The following is a 14,496-nucleotide window of genomic DNA, read 5'->3' as shown; positions in this document are numbered from 1 at the left end:
TAAATAAATAATGGAACATTCACACTCATCACAAAAAATGAAGTCGTAATTTCTCTGCACAATAATAATTTACCAAAATATTAGGACATTTGAAAAAATAATACTGGCAACATTATTTTAGGCGCAGACATCGCCGCCAGAGATCGCCGCGACTATGGGACTTCTTTCGTGACTATTTTTTGTTTGGAGAGACTCTCGTTACTCTGTGGAAATACATTTGTTAAGTACAGCTGTCAACTTGGATTTTTGAGAATGTCAACTGTCAAATCTCAAAAATAAACAGGCAGGCAGTAACCACCAGGGCAAGATTTCAAATTCCAAGAAATATTCTTATACCTCTAAATAACCAATTACAATTGCCTCAATTTCTTATGAATTTTTTCGCCATTTAAACATAAGTATAAATTCTAGATTTTTTAACGTTAATAGAAGGGGAAAAATAATAGTGTGGTAAATTTCATGTTAGAAAATTTAACCTTGGGATATCGTACCTATTTATATATTATAAATTCAAAATGAATTCCCCAAGAGCTTCAAGTTCACCGTCATATAGAAATCTTAGATGCAAACATTCACAATCTCCAGTAGAATTAAAAGAAAAAATGAGAAAGGTACCTTCTTATTTCCATTATTCTAATCAAACAGTTTTTGTTATGTATCTTGATCACAAGTGTGGGTCCCCGTGATGTAATTAAATTTATTTTATTAGGATTACAAGGATAAGATACAAAAATGTCGAAACATGTTAATGAACAGGTTTCGTGGACCTTTAGCCGAAGATGATCTCCAACAAACTTTAACTAAGTTATACAAAGATACATTTAATTTCACTGAAGATTTTTCTATTTATGAAGAAGATAATGAAGTCCTTGAGGAAATAAAAAAAGAATTAATTCAAGAAGAACTTGAATGGTATATTCATCGTATTATGTATTACTAAGATAAAATAAAATTAATTTTATTCATATAACTTACATTTTAAATGATTGATAAATACCTTAAATTTCAGGTACACTCAAGAATATGAAAAATCTCAAACAGATAATATTGATTGGTCTTTATATCAAGTTGAAGATCACGTAATTTGTCCAGTGTGCCAAAAAAATGACTTTAAATTTAATCAAGGGGTGGTATCTTGTGATAAATGTAAAATAGTATTAAAAACTCGATTATCTTTATCAGAAATAAAGAATAGTATTTATGAATCAATAGAAAGACATAGTAAAAAATGCAACTTTGAAACTCAATTTTCAATGATTCCTGAATTAGATGAAAACCATATTTATCTCATGTGCGATGCTTGTTTAGAAATGCAGTTAATAGTGTAAACATTTTGATAATAATTTGTTATTGTTTAGAAGTATAATTTACTCTTTTTTCATAAATTTGTTAAATAAAAGTTTGTTCTTTTAGTATTTTTGAGACTTTCTATTCTCTCCTACAAAAGTATAGTATGTAATAATGAACTCTTAAATATAAAAGTATGCATATTTCTCTTGGTACTTGTTGCCACATGAAATACAATGAACTCTGCATTTTTTTAAAGTAGTAATACTTACTACTTCACAAATTTTTTTACTATCAAATATGAGAAATTTAAATTTATTTAGGGAATGAATATCATCATTTTATAGTAACACTAGCTTTCCGCCGGCGGTTCCGACCGCGGTTTCAAAGAAAAACTCGATAGTTCCCGTCCCCGTGGGATTTCAGGGATAAAACCTATCCTATATTACTCGTGGATATACCTATTCATTACAATCAAACCAACAAAAAAAGTTTTCCTCTTTATAATATTAGTGTAGATGAAACTGTTCAAGGAACACTGATGAAATAAAACGCTGTATACAAAATAAAAATGACCTTTTAATTCAATTCATGAAGCTTGGTAACAAGGTATATTGTTAATTATTATTATACTCTGTCACATATTCATATCCATGTTAGAACAATTTTTAATACATGTGAATAATTCCTACCAAACATTAAACTAATCGGTAACTTGTATAAAATGTACATTTTTATTAATAATAGTATAAAACAGTACCATTTATGTTACGGACACAATACATGGGCAGCATTTGTTGTTGATTTCTTTTTTTTGTATAAAATGGTCAGCTATGTGAATTATTCTAGGCCTGTAAAAAGAAAAAGAAATACTAATCAGCATTTAAATGTGCATTTTTTATTCAAGAATATAAGCAAGAGATGCACCTTTGTTCAAAATTCATAAGTAAGAGATACAACTTTGATTCAAAGTCCAGTGATATCTTTATAAACCAAAATTGTAAGGAATAAAATCTAGATTCTAGTCTGAAGGAATTTTATTAAGCTAAGACATAACATTACACAGAAATATTCCATTTAGTAACCTTCCAGACTAATGTATAGTCAGTCAAGTCACCATTGTCACCAGTGTCACCATTGCTATATAACTATTCACTTACTATATAGGTAGACCTTGTACATCCATAAAGTCTTCCGGTTGAGCATGTGCATGTGTGTGGGTGGACGCAGGCGGTATGGTGAAGGCGTGGTGGTGGGGTCTCGGGCGCCGCGGCGAGCGGGCCGTGATCACGCGCGGCTTGTGGATCTCGTCCATTACTGACGGTGCCACATACGTGAATCCCTGGATTTATTGTGTAATTTTAATGTTGGAACAGATTATTTTAAAGTTGACTATTTATTAGACATTTAAATACATATTTTTCATTTGTGCTGCAACATATCAACATATAAATAAATTGTATTGTAGCTAATTTTTATTAAAAAAATTAGCTATAATACAATTGAATATGCTACTTTTTGTAAGGAAACATTAGTATATTAAAGGTCATAAGATTAATGGTACCTGAAACATCATATTGGCACTTTCGCTAAGTGTTGACTCATCAGGCGAATCAATTGGAGTTTGGAGTGTGAATCTTGTGTCAAACTGGGATACATCATCTTCACTGGTCTAAAAACACAAATTCTTCATAATTTTTAAGGTTTATACTGTATTTCGGGCTCTTAGGTTAATAGTTTTTCTCATTTGAAACCTAAAAGCCCGAATCTGGGAAATAATTTATTATTTTGAAGAATTTTACAACTGGCCATTTCATACAAGTGGTTATGAAGAGATGTTATCTGTCACTAGAGCTAAAAGGTCTTGTAAAGTTCAATATTTTTATCCATGACATTTTTTGCAAAGTATTTAATACTTTTATGGGAACAAGATAATGTCGAAATATAATATGACCTTGTAATATTGTAATGAAATATCACATAATCAATATTTCATCAAATACTTAATGATACTTTAATTTATCTTTTAATATTTGCTATCTATTCATACACAGCAGTTGATAATCTCAGTGCCCTTGAATATTAGACATAATATAAATATTAGAGTATTTATTTTTTTACCATCATTACATAATATGTTATGGTAATTCATATAAATTTTGTATGAAAAGTAACAGGAAAGAAAGAAGTATGAAGCAGGTATGCTGGCCCTGGAAGAATATACTTAGCATTCTACAATATATTCCACCTTTATCTACTAATTATAAAAATTATAAATAAATATCTGATGTCTGGGAGAGATTTCTCAGTAATCATAAGGCTATCTATTTAAATTATTGGTTTGTGGTAATGAATAAAGTGTATATTCCATATCTTTTAGGTGTTATATTTTTTAAATAACAGTTGTTTTAAATAAGTTGTTTTAATATCTGTTGCTTGCAACATGATATACAGATTAAAATAAAAATGACATACCAATTTAGGTTTAATTGGAGGTTCTAATCTACGTGCGAATACATCATCCCAATGGACATGTTTGAAGAAGGCATGCCCGCGAACTGCAGCTGCTCCTGCAGCACCTAAGCGTTGCGTTTCTGAACGTTTCATAAGGCGTCGTATCAAATCGCGAGCATCTTGCGTGAGGTAGGCTGGCAACATTAGTTTACCTTTAAGTATTTTTTCTATAGTTTTTGTACGATTATCTCCTGTGAATGGTGGCTGAAAGTGAGAATAAATCAATTAATTTATTCTTTAAGTAATTTAAAAATAATTTGGAAAAGACAAAAGTGCACGCCTCATAATTTTTTTTTAATAAATATTTATTAATTATTATTTTTGTTTATTTAATAACAATTAAACCACATCGAATCAGACCCTGAAAAATGAAAGGGTTCTATTCCTGAGCATACTCAAGCGTAAGAGAAAAAAAAAGACTCGATTAGTAAAGTATTTCGGTCGCTATCGTGTTAACAAGAAAAAGGATCCGCACATACAGACACACGGACGTCCAAGACAGAACTTTTTTAAACTGTTTTTTAACTAGTTTAAATAACAAAAATGACATCAAAAATATCATGAACGTTAAAAATAGTGTTTTTTCTTAATATGTGTGTGTATGTATTATCTTACAAGTGCAATGTATGATACATAAAGACATTTTAAGTTTGAAAAATCAGATGTTTTGCGCGAAGTGACAGTAGTACCCACCTCAACGCTTCGCTTATGAGGCGTGCAATAACATAAATGTAAATAAGGTTACCTGTCCAATCAGCATATCATACATTAATGCGCCCAGGCTCCACCAATCAACTGCTTTTCCATGACCACTTCTAGTTAAGATTTCAGGTGCCCTAATTGTTTTGTAAGCAGAATAATAATTATTGAAGAAACATGTGTTTATAAATATGCTTTTATTTCAAACATATTATTCAATTTCCAAACAAATTGCTTAGTTATGTATCTACTTTAAGTTAATGTTATCTTTTCCTATTGTGTCATAACATTGTTATTATTATTTACTTATGTTGAATCAAATCAACAAAACCTTTGTTAAAAATATTTTAATAGATATTCTTCACCATCTTGAGGGAGAGTTTATTTTTTAAACACGCTTTTATTAGCTTCATTTTTGTTATTATCATATGGATAAAACATTGATTAAAATTGACTTTACCATTTTAGTCAACTAATGCTTGTATGGCAGAAATGCTTAGTTGACAATGAAGTTTTACCATATTTTTTTTTTCACTAATTTGAGCTGTATTTTTTATTTATGGCAAATAAGTCTATTGAATATTAAGCTAAATATAAAGTGGACAATAACACATTCAATCCAATTAATTATAATTGAACATGTTTTAAACATGTAAAGAAAAAAGTTGTCATAACTGATTGCTGTTCTCCTATACATAGCTGTACTTACATATATTCTATAGTTCCACAGAAAGTGTGTGTAACTATGCCTTCCTGAATGTGTTCTTTACATAATCCAAAATCTGTCAGTTTCACATGGCCTTGTGCATCCAACAATACATTTTCAGGTTTTAAATCACGATAAATTATGCCTAAACTATGCAAATGTTCCAAGGCTAGAATTATTTCAGATAAATAGAAACTGAAACATAATAAGGATAAATAATATTAATATTATCACTTATGGGAAATAAGTAGGTAATTTTGTATATATTATGGTAATTATTGTTACATTTACTCTATCTTTTTGAGAATACTTTTCAAACATTTTTACAATTACTAAACTAAATGTATAAACAATATTGCAATATAATAATTTAAATGAACTTATTATTTTTTCATAACTGTTAAATACCTCTTTTTATACACGGGTTAAAAGATTTAAAAATATAATCTCATAAAATATAATATGATATATTTAACAACCTCATTTAATCATTAAAACTTACCAAGCAGTATCTTCTAGGAATATACCTTCTCTTTCAAGGTGCATAAATAACTCTCCACCACTTAAATATTCTAAAATTAAATATAATTTACCACCAGTTTGGAAAGCATATACTAATTCAACTATAAATGGGTGCTGAAACCAATACAAATAAATTACAATTTGATACTTAACTTAAAAAAGTCTTTTGGAAATTCCACGAGATTATCTATTTACCTTTACAGCCTCTAATATATTTCTCTCAGCTTTAGTATGAGCAGTATCCTTTTGATTGCGTACAATTGAAGCTTTTTTAAGAACTTTCATAGCAAAGTGTGCGCCTGCATCTGGGCCAGTGATTTTACGGACTTGAAACACTTTTCCATATCCACCTTTGCCTAAGACTTTGCGTAACTCAAAGTCTTGTGGACCAAGACGCTTGCATTGACCAGGGTTGACATTATCTTCTGATAATTGTATTGTTTCAGATCCTTCAGAACTACAAAAGAGAATTTGTTTACATGCATTTAAATTAGATTATTTATTTATCAAAGGTAAAAGTTATGTACTTACTTTACAATACTTTGTACATGAAGTTCTGGATCGTAATCAACCTGTTGTAAAAAAATAATATAAATACAAAAATATCTTGAACAGTGTCAGAAAATGGTTAGAGGTTAGAAATTATCTGAAAGGTATTGACACAGTAAATTGTACATGCCTCGTCCACTTCTATTATATCGTCTTCATCAGAGTCACCGACTGTAACTGTATCCACATCTAAATCTAAATCAAAAACACCTGCCATATAAGATGACATCTCAATATTATCACATCAGAAAGTAATGAGTTTTTTTTAAAGTCACTGTATTATATATATTTTTTTTTATATGACGAATTTAACATAGAACAATACAAATTGATGCTACGTTTATTGTATTATTTAAGTTTCAATCTTTAAACAAAATTATAAAGGCAGGTATGAAAGATCAAACAAGACAAACGCACAGCAGTACGAGGCAGTACTGCACACTTCACAGATAACTAATTTTTGTCACAGAGTCACAGACACAAAGCGAGATGAGAAATGACCACAGACTTTTTAATAAATGGTATAGTTCCAATATTTTTTAGCTAAAAACCTGTGCTAATAACCCTTTCAATTTTCAACACTCGAATAGCAAATAGCTGAACATAAACTTAACTTTTATATTATATATATCTGATTATGCCCTAATAAATGGACTAATTATATTATTTATTTATTTTGTTTCAATGGGTTAGGGAAAATACGCAAGTGCATCTACATTAATCCATTACATCTAGATTCCGCCATTTTTTCGTATTCAGAATCCTTGTGAGCAACAGTATCTTTACTGTTCATATATTTTTCATTAATTTAATATAATATTTTGCTTTAATTTACTTTATGTGTTCACAATTATTTAATGCAGTAAAATGTATAAATTCCTTCATTTATCCAAAAATCATTCAATTCAAATAATGTAGTAACAAATTAGCAAATTTAAAGTTATATTAATAAAAATTTGCTCATGGGTCGTTATTAAAAAGATAATGTTCCTGGCTTCCTGCCTATGAGAAAACACTTTATTATCTGTATATTTCAAGGGAAAAGGTGTTCCACTTGCAAATCTTAAAATATTTTTGTGACTCAAAGATATATTATATTTTGAAATATAATTCGAAAAAGTATTATGTGTAGAAATTGGATATTTGACAATAAGAAAAATAATCTATATTACGAAAATAGGTAAAACTGTACATTATAGGGCGTGGAATTTGGGGGTAGTGGGGGGTGGAGAGAGGGGGGGTGGGTACTAGGAACTTCCCCTGTAAAGGGGGGGGCGCGAAAATTAATAGTTTTCGAGATATTTACAAATTAAGTTTTGGTCCGCCTAAAGCAAAGGGGGCGCAAAGTAAGGACTTAGAAAATTTTTGATCTAAAGTGAAAATTGTATAGGAATCATAAAATACATAATTTTTATTCAAAACGCTAAAATAAGCATGTTTTATAAAAAAAACTTTTTCTCTAAAATAAAAAATGGCCGAGATATTCGCCCTCAAAGATTGATGATAAAACCTAACCTAACCCTTTCCCTATCTCCTCATGTCTTTTTTATATTGTCTCAGACACTGCCTTAGCTCCGGCGCTACGGGAAGTGCAGCCCTTCCGCCCTTGCGTGACAAAGCACGGTCGCCCGTACTCCACTTCGCAGCTTCAGCTTATTGGTCGCCTTCGGCGACCAGCCTCAGCCGCTCCGCTCCGCACGTCTCCCTAGCTTTGTCACGGCGGGCGAGGGCTGCTCTCCCTCCGCGCCTCCGGCTTTTTACATACACTCTAGGGGTAGGGCAAACAAGACCACGTGGAATTCGGGGTTGACAGCTTCGGTTCTGTGGCAAGTCTTATGATAATGCAATGCTTATTTTAGCGTAACGTTTTTTAGCTAGATTCGGACTTTCGCAGCTTAATATTGAATACATAATATTCCATCATTGAAAAAATTTACATTTTACAATCCGTCATGTATCTTGGTAATTATCAAGTTTAGAGAAAAGTTGCCCCAACAAAACATGCTTTTATTAGCGTAATCTTTACGATAAAACAATAATAAATAGGTGTTATAATGATACCAACTCCATCAAAAATTTTCTAAGTCCTGCGCCCCCTTTGCTTTAGGTATTTTTTTCCAGTTCCACATTGATCTGAAGCAATTAATATTAATTATTACTTTACAATAATAGTTTTCAATACTAGTAATATTGCATTAGCTCTTTGATTTGAAATATGACAGATTTAATGTAATAGACATTAGTATGACCTGTAGTTTTTTTTTTGTTTGAGTGGGAATCGCCCTAAAGTCGCTTCTGGCACTCGCCGGCCGCTGCCGCGGCACGCTCGCTTCGCTCGCTCGGCTCGTGCGGCAGTTCAAATGTTAACCTAACACGCTCGTCGCTTCGCTCCTCGCTACCTATTTGTATGCTAAAAGTAAAAGTTTAATAGTTTTGTACAGTTTTAGGGCTTAACAGGAGTACGCACGAAACGATCTCGACTGAAAGGTGGCAAACGAACGGTAACTGAAAATGACGTCGTTATTGTTTTGTTCCACGGTACAAAGCGTACAATTAATATTGGACAGCGCTAGTCGTCCGCTAAACGGATGAATAAAATAAATTAGTCGTCCGATTACCGGATGAATAAAATAATTTAATCGTCCGATAACATCTATTTATCTAAGTCTAACTTATATAGTTAGGTTATCGGGGTTTCTTTAGAGAACTGCCGCACGTATTATAGGTTTTTTGTGGGGGGAGGAGGGCACACGTAGGTATTTGATTTTTTTTTGCGCGTCGACGGAGCCCCGCTTCGCGGGGCTCCTATTTCTGTGTAGTTTTTTTTTTAAAGAAACCTAACCTAACCTAACCTAACGGCTAACCTAACCTAAACTAGATTTTTTTTTGCGCGTCGACGGAGCCCCGCTTCGCGGGGCTCCTATTTCTGTGTAGTTTTTTTTTAAGAAACCTAACCTAACCTAACCTAACCTAAAGGCTAACCTAACCTAAACCTAACCTAACGAATTGAGGGTGAATATCTCCGCCATTTTTGATTTTAGAGAAAAGTTGTTCCTATAAAACATGCTTATATTAGCGTTATCTTTACGATAAAACAATAATAAATAGGTGTTAAAATGACACCAACTCCATCAAAAGTCCTGCGCCCCCTTTGCTTTAGTCCAACCCAACTAGCTTTAGTGTTAAAAGGTTATCTAGTAATCCGAATAATCGGACGATTAAATTATTTTATTCATCCGGTAATCGGACGACTAATTTATTTTATTCATCCGTTTAGCGGACTACTAGACACTTCGATTAATATTTTTGTTAAATTATAAATTGCGAATATTAATAATTTTATTTTATTTAATCTATTTTACAAAAACTATACTTAATAATAATTATTTTTAATGTTGTTGTTAAAAAATATACAAATTTCATAAATAAAATTTAAATTATAATATTTTTTTTGTTAGATAGAAATGTTTTACCTGAAATGAAACGCGTTTGACAATCGCTGTAGGTCAATTTGACACTGTCATAACAGTAAGTTCGCGTTTCAAAGATAAAATGGAGTAAAATTTTCCGATTTTCAAAAATTCGTGACTCAAAAACAAAAAGTTTTCGCGCTGTGAAATTTCAGATTTAGGTTCCATAGGACAATAGCTAACCACAAAAAAAATTACGACTCTCAACTCCACGCCCTATAATGTACAGTTTAGCCCGAAAATAACACAAATTAATTTGTATTGGAAGAAAAGTTTTTTTACTTTTATGTTATTTGTTTTTTATAATATTGCGGTTACGAATTTCGGAATTTATACTATAGTCGGTTGTCGAAGGTGTAAACATGTACATAGGTTGTCGCAATTTATTTACAATAAGTCTTTTTTATACTTCTTATTGTCCTGAAGTGCGTGTGAAATAACGAAGAGACTATCTTTCATCTTAGAATTCCCTAATAAGTATGATACTACGTCCATATTAACCCTAATGAAACCTTTCAATGGCTAGTGACAACGACAAAACTTCTGTTAATCACAACTTAGATGGATCTTTAAAAAGTAACAAGAAACAAGGCACAGCTATATACAAAGGTAATGTAAGCATTTTATTTTTACTATATTCGATGTCTCAGTCTTTCTTGTGTTGTTGACATTAAAATGTCATGATTAACATTTACCAACTCCTAAGCAGAATGTTTATAAAAACTAAACAACACAAAGTATCACAACTTTTAGTTATTATGTTGTTTAGGGTATCTAGGCTAGATAATATAGTAAATAGTAATGTGTAAATATATTACTATAATATATTTACACCTGATTATATTTTGTGCATATGTTAGAAATCATTATGATATGGATATATTATATGTTTTCAGAAAATAACACAATTAATTTATATACAGGGTGTCCCACTATTGGTATACTAAGCGCGAAGGAACTTGTAGTTTTGCATACACTGATCACGTTAAAAATACTTTAAAAAAAAATTACGTCCAAAATTTTTTGCTAAATTTTTCCTGAAAATCCATGTTTTCTTCTCTAGCTTCGCGCAGCCGGCATATACCGCTTCTCTAATATGAGCATTTTATCTATGAAAACATAATCTTAAACGATAGCTCACGTGCTGGTGGCAAAGTTGGGCGGCTCGCTTGTTATGGGTGTACACATAGAGTTTTAAGAATTCATCTATTTGAAAAAAAAATGCGTCTGGAATTTTTTTATTATTTTTTACGTACTCAGCGTATGCAAAACTATAACCTCCTTTGAGCTTAGTATACCAACAGTGGGACACCCTGTATATGTGATTTTAACAACTTCTTTTTATGTACCTATATATTTTTAATTTATAAGTTACTAGCGACCCGCCCCGGCTTCGCACGGGTGCAATGCTGATACTAAATACACTACAGAAAAATTGTGAACGTTGTATAGGTATAAAAATATAGCGGCCCGCTCCGGCCTCCGGCATCGCACGGGTATAAAATACATAGCCGGCAAACGCTACGTCCTGCAATTTTTAAATCTGTAATATCTTCGAAAATATTCACTTAAATCATACGGTGTAAAGGGCCATATAGATCTATATTAAATGAACAATGTATCCATGGTATTTAATTGGTTAAGGATTAATGCTGTATTGGTTAAAATCGCTTCGAAAATTAGCCATTATTTGTCGTAAAAAGTAAATGACAAAAAAAAGTTATTGTGGGTTATCCATAAGAGATAGACATATACCATCGCGGACTTTTCTGTAGACCTTTTCAATGTGTATAATACTTAGTACATTATTTTGATAAAACTCGTAGGGTTCAGCCTGCGTTTGCAATGTAAGCGGAATAAATGTAATTTTTTACGACATCACATTAGAAACCTCAAAAATTACAGTACTTCTCCACTACTTAATGGATCTTATTATACATATAAACCTTCCTCTTGAATCACTCTATCTATTAAAAAAAACCGCATCAAAATCCGTTGCGTAGTTTCAAAGATTTAAGCGTACAAAGGGACATAGGGACATAGGGACATAGGGACAGGGAAAGCGACTTTGTTTTATACTATGTAGTGATAAGAATATACTCAACATTTTAGTACAAACAAAGATATCCGTAACCTGCAAGTACAAGTACCTAATATTTGCTGGTCTTGTTTTTTTTAATGAAGTTTGTATTTATGTCTATAATTTAATTTACTAAATGTCTACTTGGCTTTATTCGTTATATACTATACTAGAGGTCCGCCCCGGCTTCGCCCGTGGTACATATCTCGCAATAAAAGGTAGCCTATGTCCTTTCTCGGATATCAAAATATCTCCATACCAAATTTCATGCAAATTGGTTCAGTAGTTTAGGCGTGATTGAGTAACAGACAGACAGACAGAGTTACTTTCGCATTTATAATATTAGTATGGATTTATATTACCATATCTTTTGGATAAATTTCTTTCATTTAGATATACTTTATACTATTGCTGACATGACACATTTAATTTTAATGTTGTATATCCATTAGCTTCAATTTATTTCCTTACCAAAAATATTTGATTGTACTAAGTAATAGTTGGTTTAAAAGCAATAGTCTCATGAACTGCTGGTTTAAATAGAAACATTATTTTTTGTAAGTAAAAATTTTCAAGCACAAAGTTAAAATTTTGTCCAGTGTAAAGAGAAAACAGATATGGTAAAGTTATAAGAATATATATATTTATTTAATTTCTCAATATATTTATTTGAATAAATTGTAATACAGTCATGTCTTTAATCTTCCATGATAAGTAGAACTGAGCAATTAATATGTAAGACAAATTAAAAATATAAAATAGGTAGCTTAACTATTAAAAATCATAATCATTGAGATAGTATAATTGTAGTAGGCCCAAAATTCATGGTTTATAACTTATAAAAACAAAAATTGATTTTTATGTTTTATATGTTTTTGGTGGCATTCAAATTTTTGACTGCTTTAGTTACATCAATTAGTTTGACTATCACTATCTTATTTATATACATATTATACATATCAATTCAGTCTCGGAGATCCATACAAAATTCAGGTTATGTTGGTAATGTTTCGACAAATGAAGTATTTAATTTTAGCTCAGGTTTAAGCATATAAGACAACTTTTCAACAATCAATTCAAATATACTTGATCTTATAATAAATTTAGGTGTAGAAAAATGATTGTTTTAGCTGACTGATTTTATTGAAATTGCATTCATAAACTTATAAATGTTTGACTTTGAAGTTGCTATTATTCAGTTTTTGAAGCCAATGTTACACTGAAAACGAAAATTACCGAATCCGACTGTACACATTTTTATTGATTTTTTCATTCATCTCCATATTTTAGTACTTATCGCGTTTGCGTAAAACGGAACGTAAAAATTTTAGACAAGGTTTGTAATGTCATTGTGACAGTGACATTTGAAATGACATTGCTTGATTGCAATATTGATTATTTTGATATTCGCTTTTGAACTTTGGATAAAAATGTTTGATGTTTGATACCTATACTTATTTGAATATATAGAAAGTTATTTAGTTCACAATCCAGCAATTATTTATTTGAATGTGTATAGTCTATTCAGTATGAATTTTGCATTGGAAGATAGTACAACTGAAGATGTCCCTATTCTTCTAAAGACGATTATAGAACAGTTATTATCTCAAAACGTTCGAACAGAATCGATGCAGAAAGATGTTTTTTTCGTATTGATTATTATTATGATGTTGGAAAATGGATTTATGCCAGTCAAAAACGAAGCAAGTTCGATTGATAGTTCTAGTATCTTAGATGCATATAAGTTCTCACAATTAAAAAAAGAATCGGGTATTTATAAAGAAACATTCCTTTTAATGGGTCTCCACGGTGTCACAGTGGATTTGATAATGAGTCCAGTTGGATCTACTGTAATTGTTAATGCTGTCAGAAAGGATATAAGCTCTGAAACATATTCTGTTTGTTTACCATTAAGTCGCTACATAGTTTCTACACAAGCATCTACAATCCCTATGATGTTTCGAGACTTGAAACATTTGTGCAGTTTATTTAAAAACAAAATTATATGTCCCGTTAAAAGTAGCATACTTAATTTCTGTGGTTATCCAAGTGCCAGTTTGGCAGGAATACCAGATGATATATTCTTCAGCCTAATGATGCTTCTAAATGTTAAAGATATCTTGAGTGTTTCAAAAACATGTAAAAGGTTAAATGTTCTACTGAAAAATGACAGTTTGTGGCATGCATTATGTAAAAGAGATTTTAATAATTTTACTGAAAGTGATCCATGTGATTGGAAGAAGATTTATATTGAGAAATATAAAGCTGAACAACAACGAAAGGCATCCCGTCCATTTGGCAGATTACATGACTTTATGCAAATTGCAGATATGGTTTCATATATTGACAATTCTTTATGGAATGATTTTATATAGATACCTATGAATAAATTTAATAAACAATTCAACTGATAACATTGTTTTTCTTATCTACAACATAATAATAGTAACTGCTCTGATATTAATATTATCTTTACAATTTTCTCACTTTATGGTCTAGAATAAAAAAGAAATGCCAAGTATGTAATTTATATTATGTAAAACCATAAACTAATTCTATAACATAAAATGGTGTTTGAGAAAACATTGAGTTTCTATTATAACATAATTTTATATCCTTAGCCATATTTCTTAGAGGTGGAATGATTATTTTTAATATACATATTTATG

General features: G+C 31.0%; 4 protein-coding genes across 6 annotated transcripts in view; 3 read left to right on the top strand and 1 right to left on the bottom strand.

Moving 5' to 3' along the window:
- The first annotated feature begins 221 nt into the window (after positions 1–221).
- Positions 222–1,415, top strand: LOC149485844 (RPA-interacting protein-like). Its single transcript, XM_089698724.1, has 3 exons — positions 222–611; positions 710–912; positions 1,010–1,415. Exons 1-3 carry the CDS (start codon positions 516–518, stop codon positions 1,326–1,328), a joined length of 618 nt encoding a protein of 205 aa, XP_089554850.1. The 5' UTR covers positions 222–515; the 3' UTR covers positions 1,329–1,415.
- A 431-nt stretch (positions 1,416–1,846) lies between these two features.
- On the bottom strand, positions 1,847–6,719 carry S6k (Ribosomal protein S6 kinase). Of its 2 annotated transcripts, XM_089699160.1 has the most exons (10): positions 6,408–6,719; positions 6,260–6,300; positions 5,924–6,185; positions 5,709–5,842; positions 5,210–5,401; positions 4,547–4,637; positions 3,763–4,005; positions 2,852–2,959; positions 2,448–2,629; positions 1,847–2,138 (listed from the first exon to the last, which is right to left on the bottom strand). In XM_089699160.1, coding segments are annotated over exons 1-10 (1,353 nt in total). In that variant the 5' UTR covers positions 6,507–6,719; the 3' UTR covers positions 1,847–2,137. The 2 variants fall into 2 exon arrangements, with proteins under 2 accessions (XP_089555286.1, XP_089555287.1); XM_089699161.1 differs by lacking the exon at positions 1,847–2,138 and having other exon boundaries at positions 2,447–2,629.
- A 3,358-nt stretch (positions 6,720–10,077) lies between these two features.
- Positions 10,078–14,496, top strand: part of LOC149485841 (phosphatase and actin regulator 2) — a 55,988-nt gene continuing 51,569 nt past the window's right edge. The window contains exon 1 of one of the 2 annotated variants that reach the window (XM_089699155.1): positions 10,078–10,356. In XM_089699155.1, the coding sequence (XP_089555281.1) occupies positions 10,266–10,356 (91 nt within the window). In that variant the 5' untranslated portion in view covers positions 10,078–10,265. The remainder of the gene's footprint in view (positions 10,357–14,496) is intronic. The other variant, XM_089699157.1, reaches the window with a different exon arrangement.
- Positions 13,208–14,234, top strand: ntc (nutcracker). The gene has a single exon (XM_089698723.1). It carries the CDS (start codon positions 13,357–13,359, stop codon positions 14,200–14,202), a length of 846 nt encoding a protein of 281 aa, XP_089554849.1. The 5' UTR covers positions 13,208–13,356; the 3' UTR covers positions 14,203–14,234.

Source organism: Colias philodice, chromosome 9 (assembly GCF_061535455.1).
Source record: "Colias philodice isolate Cphi_HAF_F1 chromosome 9, ilColPhil1 Martin Lab GWU primary, whole genome shotgun sequence".
Taxonomy (NCBI): domain Eukaryota; kingdom Metazoa; phylum Arthropoda; class Insecta; order Lepidoptera; family Pieridae; genus Colias; species Colias philodice.
This window is presented reverse-complemented; position numbering and strand designations above follow the sequence as displayed.